General features: G+C 41.5%; 1 protein-coding gene across 4 annotated transcripts in view; it reads right to left on the bottom strand.

Annotated features, from left to right (window-relative positions):
- The window catches only part of KAT7 (lysine acetyltransferase 7), a 33252-nt gene extending 19721 nt beyond the window's left edge, over positions 1 to 13531 (bottom strand). For 2 of the 4 annotated variants that reach the window (XR_003430333.1, XM_027094508.1), the window contains exons 1-5: positions 13376 to 13516; positions 10540 to 10687; positions 8116 to 8292; positions 6656 to 6895; positions 1024 to 1106 (exon numbers count right to left, since the gene is read on the bottom strand). Coding sequence is in view for 3 of the 4 variants with exons in the window: in XM_027094508.1 (XP_026950309.1) it covers positions 1024 to 1106; positions 6656 to 6895; positions 8116 to 8292; positions 10540 to 10687; positions 13376 to 13390 (663 nt within the window). In the remaining variant the exon portion in view is untranslated. Of the gene's footprint in view, positions 1 to 1023; positions 1107 to 6655; positions 6896 to 8115; positions 8293 to 10539; positions 10688 to 13375 lie in introns of all 4 variants that reach the window. The other 2 variants (XM_027094510.1, XM_027094509.1) reach the window with 2 other exon arrangements.
- Positions 13532 to 13675: the final 144 nt, after the last annotated feature.

Below are 13675 nucleotides of genomic sequence, written 5' to 3' on the forward strand. Positions count from 1 at the left end.
AAGAAACTGCCTGGCTTGTATTAGAGATCTGGGATGAAGGAAGATAAGAGTAAGTATCCACAACCTCAAAATCCACGTAAGCATTGAAAGTATACTACTTTGCTGAAAGACTAAACAACACAGAACAAAACTTTCCCTCCTGTGGTCTACTTGTAAATAAGAGAACATATTTCTGGATCAGGGAGAATTAATGTTAGCTGGGGAATCTCATTTTTCTCAGGAGGAAACTGGCCCAAACAGGAATAAACCTGTTATCCTGGCCTTCTTAGCAAAATAACAACTATAAAAATGACAATTAATACTTTGGTCTAACCAACTTGGGTAACCTGTCCAAATACTACCTGAGCAATGCATTTAATTAGTAACATTTTCAACTCCTGCTTGCCCATAATTAGTTTCTTGGTTCCTCCTTGGTAGCAACAACCCATGGAGAAACATACAAAATAGGATCTTAGGCTCTACTCCTAAATCCATTATTCCAAACCCCAAAGGTTATTTAGAACTATATTTTTCAAGAATGTAAGACAAGAATTAGCCAAGAGTAGGTGTGATTGAGAGTAACAAAAAGAAAAGTATTTCACAGAAACAGACAAAGAAAGAGGAAAAGAATTTTGAAAAACTTTTAAAAAGCAAAATGTCCTCATAGATTTATAAGAAGAGAAACTAATGCATAAATATTGAGATCACATATTTATGCAAATTATTCCTTAGTGGAAAAGGTCCCTAGCAATCTTTGAAGATAATTTTCAACAGAAAATATCAAAGCACTTGGAGGATGATGTTCCAAATAGTCCATAGATAATCTCATTGTTAATTTCTCTCAAAACACTCACTACGTAGAATAATTCATTTGTCTGGTTTTTTTTCTTAACACAGTTGTTTTTTATAATGTTTCCTCCTCTAGAATGTAAGAACATGGACCTTGCCCATTTTGTTCACACTGTATCCCCATTGTTTAGCAAAGTACCTGGCAAATGGTAAGCACTCAATAAGTATATGTTGAATAAATGACAATACAGTTACCTTGCATTCATCAGCTGAGAGATTATGATAGAGAGGGCATCCTGATATAGAGAAATGTCTCTCGTGTTTTCCTGTAAGGTGTCCTGTTAAAGGAGGAAAAAACTTAATCTTGAGATGAAAGATTTAAGCTTGTAAAGTCATATTTTTCTCTACCTTTTTTTACAGTATCATTTTATCACATACATGTCTGATTACAGATTAAATCCATCAAAGGTAAGTGCTGTTAGGGTCATAACTTGCACCCACAATAATTTTTTTTCTTCCACAGGTTGGATCTAGCAATCTTTGAACACACTTGCATATATTCAGTATAAATTATAGTTCCTTCTTTTCTGATAATTCTTTCTCAAATTCCAAAATGTCATTAAGCCCATAAACTTATTTAAAAGGCACAAAGTTGGGCTTCCCTGGTGGCACAGTGGTTAAGAATCCGCCTGCCAATGCAGAGGACGCGGGTTCGAGCCCTGGTCCGGGAAGATCCCACATGCCGCAGAGCAACTGAGCCCATGTGCCACAACTACTGAGTGTGTGCTCTACAGCCCGCGAGCCACAACTACTGAAGCCTGCGCACCTAGAGCCTGTGCTCCGCAACAAGAGAAGCCACTGCAATGAGAAGCTCGCATACCACAAGGAAGAGTAGCCCCTGCTCACCGCAACTAGAGAAAGCCTGCGCACAGCAACGAAGACCCAGTGCAGCCAAAAATAAATAAACAAATTTAAATAAGTAAATAAAAATAAAAGGCACAAAGTTACAAGCAAGAATATTTTCTTTTGGTGGAATTTAACTTTCCTATGCTAAACTGATCAAGTCATATGTATAGTAAGTACTTTCCTTTCTGTTATGCAATGTTATACAATCTGAATTGAACTTTTTTTTTTTTTTTTGGCTGTGTTGGGTCTTCGTTGCTGCGCGTGGGCTTTCTCTACTTGCGGTGAGCAGGAGCTACTCTTCATTGCGGTGCACGGGCTTCTCACTGCGGTGGCTTCTCTTACTGTGGAAAATGGGCTCTAGGCACACGGGCTTCAGTAGTTGTGGCATGTGGGCTCAGTAGCTGTGGCTCTCAGGCTCTAGAGCGCAGGCTCAGTAGTTGTGGCACACAGGCTTAGATGCTCTGCAGCATGTGGGATACTCCTGGACCAGGGCTCGAACCTGTGTCCCCTGCATTGGCAGGTGGATTCTTAACCACTGTGCCATCAGGGAAGTCCTTTTTTTAAAAAAAATTTATTTATTTATTTTTGGCTGCGTTGGGTCTTCATTGCTGCGCATAGGCTTTCTACAGTTGTGGCAAGTGAGGGCTACTCTTCGTTGCGGTGCACAGGCTTCTCACTGCGGGTGGCTTCTCTTGTTGTGGAGCACAGGCTCTAGGTGCACGGGCTTCAACAGTTGTGGCACACAGGCTCAGTAGTTGTGACTCGCGGGCTCTAGAGCGCAGGCTCAGTAGATGTGGTGCATGGGCTTAGCTGCTCCACGGCATGTAGGATCTTCCTGGACCAGGGCTCGAACCTGTGTCCCCTGCATTGGCAGGCGGATTCTTAACCGCTTCGCCACCCCGGAAGCCCCTGAACTTCTTTCAAAAATCAAAAGAAACTTATGAAAAATGGAGAAGGAAGTGGCCTTTTCTATCATATAAGGAAACATACCTTGATAACTTTGGACCAGATTAAATATATTCATTCTTTTGGAGGGGTGGCTGGTTTTGTTTAAAGATTTAGCCTTCTTCTATAATCAAACTTTTATATTATTCATTCATTCATTTATTTATAAAATACATAATCAAACTTTTAATCAGGAAGTTTGCACAAGGCCCTCTTAAGAAGGGAAGATGAAGATATTAGGAAAAACAATACAGAAAGCTCATTTTATCTAAAAGGGTATCTCTTCATTTTTCTATTTCTCATGTGGTTTGTGAAAATACACAGAGAATTGATTATTTCATTTTTATATGTCCCTTCAATCAAAAGGTTTATCAAACACCTAAGATTGAGAGGGATGGTGAGCCAAGGCTAATGAGATAAAAAGATAAGTGAGCTAAGCTAAATTGCAAATCTACAAAAACCTTTATCTTTCTTGGGGTAAAGGAGACATTTAAAAGGGATTTAAAAATTATACAAGATTTACAGAGTAAGCTTTAAAGGGTAAAAACAGGGAATTCCCTGGTGGCCCAGTGGTCGGGGCTCCGTGCTCTCACTGCCAAGGGCCTGGGTTTGATCCCTGGTCGGGGAACTAAGATCCCACAAGCCTTGCAGCGCAGCCAAAAAATAAATAAATAAAGGGTAAAAACAGTCCAAGTACTGGGGGAGAGGGGAATTAATATATGATATGCAGGCTGCCATGTCTCCAGGACTATATTATTTAAAACGTAATATTAGAGATCCACACATTTATCTTAGACACAAAATACTACCCTCACTGATCAAACACTATGTACAAAATGTAAGGTATCATCGCTATGGCAAGCTTTTTAGATACTATGCATCTGTAACTGCTGAATAAATTATTCAAGTTTGTTTTATTTTATAATATGTAAACTACAACCAATATGTCTATATTAAAAGTTTAAAAATGATAGCTGTTCTATTGACCTAGCAATTCCACTGCTATGAATTTATCCAGCAGATTTTCTAGAGACACCAAAATACATACATACAAGGCTATCAATTACAGTACTGTTCAAAATAGCTTTAAGAAAAAAAAAGTTAAAAAATGAGAAACAATATAAATGTCAATCAATACAGGACAATTTAAATAATTTCTGAACTTTCAATATAATGGAATTCTCTATATCCTTTAAACAGATGGACCTCTGAGTGCCAATAAATATCTAAGATGTCAAACCACTGTATATTTTCCTTTTTCTAAATAACAAAAAAAGAAATACATGTACATATACATGTGTGCTATATATGTATAGAAACTTATCAGCATTCATAAAAAACTACCAATAGTAGTATTATATCTAGGGCATGGTTCTGGGGATATGAGTGAAGGAGAACTTTTACTTAGCACTCAAGATCTCCTGTAGGGTTTTAATTTTTCAAAAGCACATCCTACTTTCATACCAAAATTACCAAGAAAAAAAAATTAACGACACTGTTTTGCCTAAGATGAAGAGTGGAACAGGATCCAGAATAATATTGGAAGCTCTGGTTCATACTTTTCAATCTTCGCCAATACATTAAAACCAAAAGTCAAGTAAACTTTCCCGTGATGCAGCAGATTTATACTTACTCTCTGGTCTCTACCACATTAAGGGTGCTGAGTCCAGGACATAAATAACACAGAATTAGTCCCCCACTCTAACCTCATTCTGGTCTGTCTCCTCCTCCCCATTCTGGTCTATCTGCTTCAGGCATATTGGCCCCTAAAGTATTCGTCAAAGGGACTTCCCTGGAGGTCCAGTGGTTAAGACTCTGTGCTCCCAGTGCAGAGGGCACGGGTTGATCCCTAGTCAGGGAACTAACACCCTGCATGCTGCACGGCGCAGCACCCCCAACCCTCCCAAAAAAATACTCCTCAAAGTGGTTAAGCATTCTCCTGCCCCAGACCCTGTGCACTTGCTGTTCCCTCTACCATAATGCTTATCCCCCAGATACTCAAATGGTTCACTCTCTCACTTATCTCAGGTTTCTGCTCAAATATCAGCATATCAGAGTGGCTTTCCCAACTCACACACGCTTGTATGTGCAGTATCCTACTCTTCAAAGCATACATCTCCAGTTGATGTATTACACATCTGTTTTGCCTTCCCCAGTTAGACTATAAGCTACATGAGGGTAGGGAATTTGACATGTTCACAACTCCACCCCCAGAATTTAAAACAGTCAATAAGTATTGAATGACTGATTACACATAGTACATAAAATAAAAGTAACAATCTAAGGATGCGTGGATACCAACAAGCAGAGCTGAGGAAAATTCTTCTCCTGCTGTGTGGCAATGAGATCCTCTTACTGTCTGAAAGCATATTAGCTATCTCTTGTACTAGTGTTTATATACTGTCTATTCTTAGTTTTTCATTATTTATCTCAAGGAAATTGATTTAGGCCTGAAACAACTACCTTGAGTAACAACTGGTGTAGTGTTCAGGGGAACTTTTGCTTTACTTATGCATTTTGATGGCCTGAAATTACCTAAGAAACTGCTGCTAAGACCAGGAAAGGATCCAAATAAATAAAATACTAGGGAAAATGTACTGGTGGTCTGCAAAGCAGCAACTTACTCTGTTCTACTTTTTTTCTGAACCTGGTGGCCACATTCAATGGCTAAATTTTATTTATTTATTTATTTTTGGCTGTGTTGGGTCTTTGTTGTGGTGTGTGTGCTTCTCATTGCGGCAGCTTCTCTTGCTGTGGAGCACGGGCTGTAGGCATGCGAGCTTCAGTAGCTGTGGCACATGGGCTCTGCAGTTGTGGCTCGCAGGCTCTAGAGTGCAGGCTCAGTAGCTGTGGAGCACAGGCTTAGGTGCCCTGTGGCATGTAGGATCTTCCCAAACCAGGGCTCAAACCCGTGTCCCCTGAATTGGCAGGCGGATTCTTAACCACTGCGCCACCAGGGAAGTCCCCAAAGGCTAAATTTGTAGATAGAAAGAGAGGCCCCTTATCTTCCAATCAGCACCTTTCAACTCTAGACAAAAACTTAGCCCAACATTTGCACCTAATCTCAGTTAAGGAGCACAAATAAGGTTTTTAAACCATTACTAGAATCCCTCAGTAAGGGGGAAAAATAAGTCATAAGAAAATAATGAAATATTCATCTATCTGTGAAGAAATGCTTATCTAGTTTATACTTACTAAAGCACACAAAGCCACAAGACCTAAAATTACAGAAGTCACAAAAGGCCAGGGTCTCATCTGTACTCCTTACCTTCAGAACCTCTTGACCAAAAAAATCTGTTTTTCTCATTTCCTTAATAGCTATGGCCATACAACCATTATTCATCACTAACTTACAGTCTATTAGTCCTCAGTAAGCTTGAACGAAGCACCGCACAATGAGATATTTAGAGATAACTGGTTTTCTGTTTTGTTTTTGCTGGAAAAATGAGAGAATTTTTCACTGGGAAAAGCTCTCAATAAACTGAATGGCCCATCACAGTTAATTTCCTTGTAACCAAATCTGTTACTATGGATAAGAGGCCAAGAAGCAGAGATGCTTTTTTTTTTGGCTGCGTTGGGTCTTCATTGCTTCTCGCGGGCTTTCTCTAGATGCAGAGAGCAGGGGCTACTCTTCCTTGTGGTGTGTGGGCTTCTCATTGCGATGGCTTGTCTTGTTGCAGAGCATGGGCTCTATGCATGCAGGCTTTGGCAGTTGCGGCTTGCGGGCTCTAGAGTGTAGGCTCAGTAGTTGTGGCGCACGGGCTTAGGTGCTCCGTGGCACGTGGGATCTTACCGGACCAGGGCTGCAACCCATGTCCCCTGCAATGGCGGGAGGATTCTTAACCACTGCGCCACCAGGGAAGTCCCAAAGATGCTTTTATTCAAGCGGGCAATTCAGAGTTATTCTGAGGAGTGATCACTGAAGAGCCTAAGAAGCTAAGTCGCAATGGAACACTGAACATTTCTGGGTGATCCTAATTCCAGAGGGAGAGAGAACCACATATCACAGGGTGTCATGAGGCTTGGGCACACTTACCTAGGGAGTTACAGCCTGGTGTAGGACACTTCATATTGAAATTGTAGCTTTCATGGAAGCGGCGGCGCTTGGGGCGATGAGAGAGATCACTGCCTGAGTCCTTCAAGGACATGTCCTTGGCAATGCTCTCATCGTGAGAAACGTTGGGGCTGGAGATGTCTATATCAGACTCGGAAGAAGGGGCATTTCCAGTTGGCGTTCGAGGTGGAGACTCATCGTGATCAGCGGTATTTTTAGTTTCTAAAGTAAAAGCAATTGGTAGAACTCATGAATGGGGTTTATTTTATTTAGAGGGTTATTATATTCAGAAGAGCTTATGGGCTTTCCAAGACCCTCTTTCTACGATTTAACCAGTAACTTTTAGCCACTTATCTGCCATAAAACTAAATAGAAAATGAAGAGAAACTAATAACATCATTCCTCTTTTGCAACTTTAAATCCTGACTAAAATTCCATTTGGAGTTTACCTAATGCATTTTACTTATCTGTGTTTCTCCCAAGCCCCAAATCATGGGTAATCAAAACTGGATGGGAATAAATCTTTAAAAAACATTACCACCCCACTCTCCTTCCAGGAGATACACAGGATGGAAGATAAACGAAAATGGTTCTTTCTGGATGACACTGAACAGACTTGGTGTGAGACTGTGAATGGACCTGACTAACTCTAAATTAGGGGTTGCAAACCAAATGCCTACCGGGGCTGAGCAAGGCCAAATCGAGAGCTGACTGTCCCTCTCAAGGGGACAACTACTACTCAGTTCCAGCCAATTATTACTGTGGTGAATGGCCACCTAATGTTCCCAGAGCTTTCCATTTTTTAAAAGAAACTAGTAACTCAGGTTTTTACATGAAATCTTTGTTTTTTCAAATACTGGCAACAAAACTTTTTTTAAAAAGTAAATACGGTTCCATCAAACCAGCTGACCAGACTTCCCTGGTGGTCTAGTGGTTAAGACTCTGAGCTTCCACTGCAGGGGCCGCCAGTTCCATCCCTGGTTGGGGAAGTTACACATGCCGTGGGGTGTTGGCAGGCTATAAGCCTAAAGCCTTTCATCTAAGGCCTCTGATTTGGGCTGCTGAATCACAACCTCAATACCTTACCATTCCCCATTACTGATGGGTCACTCCTCTTCAGAAATTCAGAGATAAATGGACTGACAAGCAGGCTGTAAGAAAATGTGCTTTAAGCCTTCTTCATCTGTGGGTAAGAGGTACCCAGTCCCTTTTGCCTACTGCAGGTCCAATCAAATATATTCCAGCTACTCTGGACCTCAAGAGTACTAGAGTACCAAACTTGACCTCAGCAAGACACAAAAAAGGAATCAGACACACCAGCATTCACCTAGCTGAATTTTGTATTGGGCATCTATCTATCTGCAGTGGCTCCAAGCCTCCCTTAAGAGGAAACTGACTAGACCCTCTCTGTAATGGGTCCAAATCATACCACACCCACTCACCTCTATCTGAAAAGTCAACCACTTGCTCAGTTTCTGAGCCAGATGAACGAGTCTGCCGAAGAGGGTATTTTTTCGGAGTCACTGGGGTAGGCTGCTGCTGACTACGGGTCACTCTCCTGGTAGAATAAGCAGGCTCCTCAGTGCCAAAAGACTGCAAATTTCGAACAGGACTGGAATCTGATCCCGATTTTTAAAAACAATAAAACAATTAAAGAAAAAAGAAGGAAATCTGTTTTATTTCCCAGTGGTATGACTTATTAGCACATAGGCCCTCCTCTTCATATTTCACAAAATCCAACAAATCCTCAAAATACCCATTTTATTGAACTAAATATAAGCAAAATAGATCAGGTATAGAGATGCAATACAGCAAGGAATTAATAGTTTAGGCTCTGGAATCAAGACTGAACGTGATTCAATTCCACTTCATCATACTAACTAGCTGTGGCATCTTGGGCAAGTTAATCTCTCCAAGCCTGTTTCCTGATCTATAAAAAATGGGGCAAAACTAGTAGCATATTCCTCATACATTTTGTGTGAGAATACGTGGAATAATTCATGTAAGGCACCTAACATGATCCCTAGGTAGCTAAATCTAGTGCTTTATAAATATTAGCTACGTCCTCTCTTTCTTCCTTTATCTAACCCACCAGAAAACAGATGCTCTACTACTAAAGGTATATCAATATATGAATATTTCCTTTCCTTAAGGATCTCTTTTTTTTCTTCCTGATTACCCTATCTGATACCCTAAAGCAAAATAGTATTAGATTCGTAAAGGGCAAGGCAAGATTACAACTTCTAAAATTCTTTTGGATAGAGAAGTCTATTCTGAAGCACCCAGTAGCCTTTTCTCATCTCTACTCTGATGACACTCAAAAAAGGAATAAAAGAAATTCAGAGCTAAAATTAAAGCATATTTTAATCAACAAAAAATCCTAACATGTATATCTTACAGATTCTGCAAAGAAGAAAACTGAAATTCTCCAACTCTTGTGTAAAAGTTAGCACACAGCTAGGTTTTCAGTTTGCATACCTCCAGGGGGCTCCATTCACAATGTACTGATAGTCTACATTTGCTTTAGAGAGGGTCATCTTACATGGACCACACTGTGAACGGTGCCCCATGGAGTTGTGTGACTCAGTGGTCATAAAGTATAACTAGAAAGAGACCCGGAGCTCGTGTAATTCCTAGCTATTTTGAATATTTACAACTTTCAGGTGTCCAGGGCATGATCAATTATACTTTCTAAGAACACTTATGCCCATTCCTTTGCATATACTGTACTCTCTACCTATAATAACACTTTCCCATCTTTCAACTTGTAAATTCCTACTAGATCCCGTAAGATTTCCATATCTGGGCTTCCACGGTACTCTATGCAAACCTCTCTCAGAGCCGGTTCCACAATGCATTACCATACCAGTTTACATCCCGAACTAAACTGTGAGCTCCTTGAGGGCAGGAAGTATGATTTTTCTATCATGGTATTCCAGTACATAGCATAGTACCTGAATTATAGTAGCCATTTATCAATATTCCCATTATGCCAAAAGATAAAACTTAAAAGTTGAGAAATCAAGAGACAACATCTATACTTCAGCTCAAATATTAGATTCAAAAATAAAGTAAGGAACAGTTGCTGAGAATGTTCCCACTTTCTTGCTTGAAAGAAGAGATGTTCTTCTCTCATTTTGCAACATCCTTATACAAAGCACTAACCAAATCAACACTGTTTAAGCGCTCTAAGTATATTATATTTTCCCTCTTAACTTAATATCGCTTGTTGATCATCAGCTTTTTGTATTCATTATAACTTTCTTTCTTCCCCAGGGAATCCCAGAGCAGAGCCAAGAGGGTTTAGGGGTACCCTCCAAATCTAAGCCCAGAAAGCTAATTGCACTAGAGAACCTTCTGACACCAAGATTCTCTGTTCTTTACTACCAAAGCAAAATTCTGGGTATTTACAATTGATAGTTAGGTCAACTATTTATATTTATTACCTGTACCTGACTATATTACAGAATTAAACGTGGCTTTAAAAGTATTGGGCCTCCTATAATAACAAGTTCAAGAGACTATTTTAAGTCCCTAGGTCTAAACCATTCTAACGAAAGTGAAAAGATAGCATTCTCATTTTACTGATAGGGAAACAGTAATATATAAAAAATTAAATGACTCAGGACATACATGTGTCACACACCTATTAAACCAGACATAGTTCCTTTGGGTCTACAAATTGGACAGTACCCCCAACAGAACCATTTTTAAAAACCTGATACTTCGCAGTCATTTACTCTGCATTTTACCAGATTCTGTCATCAACATCAAGACATGGGACCAGTTTCCACAGTAACTAGCACCATAATGTGATGTCCAGTCAGCTGTGAGGTGTGGTCAGGAAGAAGGAAGCCGCCTTTTACCTTGGGAACTCTGGCTTAGTCGGGCTGAGGAGCGGGTGACTCGGGCAGATCGCCGGGATGTGCCGTCACTCTCTGAACTGTCTGTGTGCTCGAGATCTGTAGAAAAATCGGAATCTTCGGTTCCATCTGAACTACTGCCTGCATTCCTCTGTAACACCATAGATCCAAACATTAGCACAGAAACATTTACTCTGTGGGTCTGAATTAACACTGGGAAAAAAACGAACTGTGATACTGAAAACACCAAGTTCAAACCTAAGAAAGGATTCCACAGACAACTTTCCTTTATTTAGAGCATTTAAATGAAACAACCTACAAATAATGCACCCTTATTAAATAAACACAGAAAGAGAATTCTTACTGTATTATCGTTAATTCTGAAACAAGTCCATCTGGAGGTCAGTACCACAAACTGGAAAGTATTCTACTCAAAACAGATCGGTTGACATAACCATGTACTTACAGGAAGTCCAGAGTAATGAGAAAAATGTTAGTACTAGACCCCATTGAAATTCAGAGTAGCTTTTGTACAAAGTCTCCATCAACAGCTATTACATTTTTAAAAACTACACACTAATTCAAAATGTCATGCTCCACAACTCTGATCCCAAAAGAACTTAAGGAGAAAAAGAGTAACATTCTTCTTTCTTATCTACTTTTGAAGTTTCTCCACATGAATGGCAGAAGTGCTTTAAGAAAGCGGGGAAGGGAGCGGCTTGCACATGAAGACTCATAGGTATGCAAAAACAAAAGGTTTTTAAAAATCATCTTTTAGGGCTTCCCTGGTGGCACAGTGGTTGAGAGTCTGCCTGCCGATGCAAGGGACACAGGTTCGTGCCCCGGTCCGGGAAGATCCCACATGCCGCGAAGCGGCTGGGCCCGTGAGCCATGGCCGCTGAGGCTGCGCGTCTGGAGCCTGTGCTCCGCAACGGGAGAGGCCACAACAGTGAGAGGCCCGCGCACCGCAAAAAAAAAAAAAAAAAAAAAAAAAAAATCATCTTTTAAATAATTATTTGTCAATTGTTAGCCTCCTGAGGCATGATTAACCATAAAGATAACTTTTATCAACTGAGCATTAACACTATACCTTTTACTAAACCAGAAAGAGAAATGTATTTGCTAAAAGAATAAAAAACAAAAAAACACCAAAGTTTCAAATTACAAGTCCCCAATTCTTTATTCAAAATCCTCAGGACCAGCTGTATTTAGAATTCATAACTTTTTAGAATTTTGGAAAGGGAATAATTTGCATATATGCTGCAAATAACACCATTTCTGCAGCAAAATATGTAAACAATCACACTAAATGAGACACACGAAAACTCAGGACAGTTTAGGACAGGTTTTGTCACCAAATAAGTTACTAGAAAATCTACATTTTCAAGAGCTCTTTGTATATGGGAATTGAAGAAAGGGGACTGTGGGCCTATTCCAAGGCACCAGTACTATTCCTGCATTTGGTAAGCCTTAACATAAATACCACCTGTCAATGTACGTCATTTTAGGAGACATTAAAAAGTGTAAATATTTGAAAGCCTCTGTGAAGAGAAACATTTCTTCAGAAGTGAACAATACCACCCAATTTTCCAAATATTTCAAGTCTAATCTGCCCAGATAATGAGTGGAGGCCCCAGAGAGGGTCACAGAAAATTGACAGGATAAAAGGGGGAATCTTAAAGGTCATCTAGTCCAATTACCCAGATATTTGAATCCCTGATCATCTCTGACCATCCCTTCCTGGCTTGACTGTAGAACTCAGTTCTTCTCTCTGGCTTTCACCAATCTACTTCTCATCTTATTCCAGAACAGACTTAATTGCTCTCCCACTTCTCTGACATTAAGCTTTGTACATTACTGCCAAGTAGAGAATTTACTAGATCCTTCTACAGTTATTTATATGTCTGTTTTCCCCATCAGACTCTGATTTCCTTAAGCCAGGGTTCACGTCTAATTAATTTCTGAATCCCCAGCAACCAGCACGTAGCAAGTAGTCAATAAGCATTTGTTGAACTAAATTAGATTTGTTCTGCAGTCCTGGCTCTGCCATTGCCTAATTGAGTAGCTTGGGGCACTCCAATAAGCCTCTGTTTAGCTGAGAAAAGAAGGGATGGGAGTGTCCTTAGGTGATTTCATAAGTCCCATCTAATTCTACAAAGTTTCTGATTTTACGAACTGCATTTTCTAGGCGCTGTCCAACTAAGGAAACAATAATAATTACAGCGTAGGAGCAACAGGCCAGAGTGAGATCCCTTGGGAGTGGGCGCTGGTTCTCCACCACCCAGTCCTCTGCTTTGTTGTGTCCCCCGCGGGGAAAGGAAGGATGCTCCGAAACCCCGCCTCTCCTCCTATGAGCATCTCCAGACGGAAGAGAGGGGGATTCGTGCCACCCAATCGCGGCCCCGCTAAACCGCGCCCCCACAGGACAGACTGCCAAGCCCAGCCAATCAAGAGAAAAGGGATCGTTCTCTACCGCCAGTAGGAGAGCTGTGGGGCCGGGCCCAGACACCGCCCCCACACGCGGGGAGGTGACCGTTGAGCCCAAATGGGCGGTGTCACCAGCCAATCAATATGCTTCTAGACGTTTCAGCGACCAGTTAACGAGAAGAACGCCTCCGAGCCAGGCAAGCAGAGGGCGGGAATAGTTGCAAGCATAGGCCGAGGCCAGGGTCGGGCCCACATTTTTCTGTTGGGTATGGACAGAAGAGAGGGTTGCTGAGCTAGGTTCGGGGGAGCGGGAAGTTGGAATCCAACCACTGTGAGGCGTGGCCAACTGCGTCACGTTGCTCAAAAGACTGTCCTTAGAAACCCGCCATCCCTCCTGTCTCGTTCCTCTCACCTTCCTTCGCGGCATTGCCGGCGGCTGCGGCCCGACGGTTCCGATTCGGGCAGCGGCGGCAGCAGCAGTAGGAACGGTGGCTCCGGCGGGCTCCGTGGCGGCCTCTGTAGCAGTCCCAATCCTGCGTACGATCCCAAGTGCCTCCTGCTTCACAGCGTCTACAGCCTTCTGCGCAGGCGCCGCGGGCTGAGGCGCTTTTTCCTCTACTTCCGGCTGGGGTTCGCGTCACCTGACGTTGCGGGTCAGAGAGGATGCTGGGAGGTTCGCTCCTCCGGTGAGGCTACTGAGCGCCATTTTGGA

The sequence above is a fragment of the Aethalodelphis obliquidens genome, unplaced genomic scaffold (genome assembly GCF_003676395.1).
Source record: "Aethalodelphis obliquidens isolate GAN/ISIS:26980383/991018 unplaced genomic scaffold, ASM367639v1 scaffold89, whole genome shotgun sequence".
NCBI lineage: Eukaryota > Metazoa > Chordata > Mammalia > Artiodactyla > Delphinidae > Aethalodelphis > Aethalodelphis obliquidens.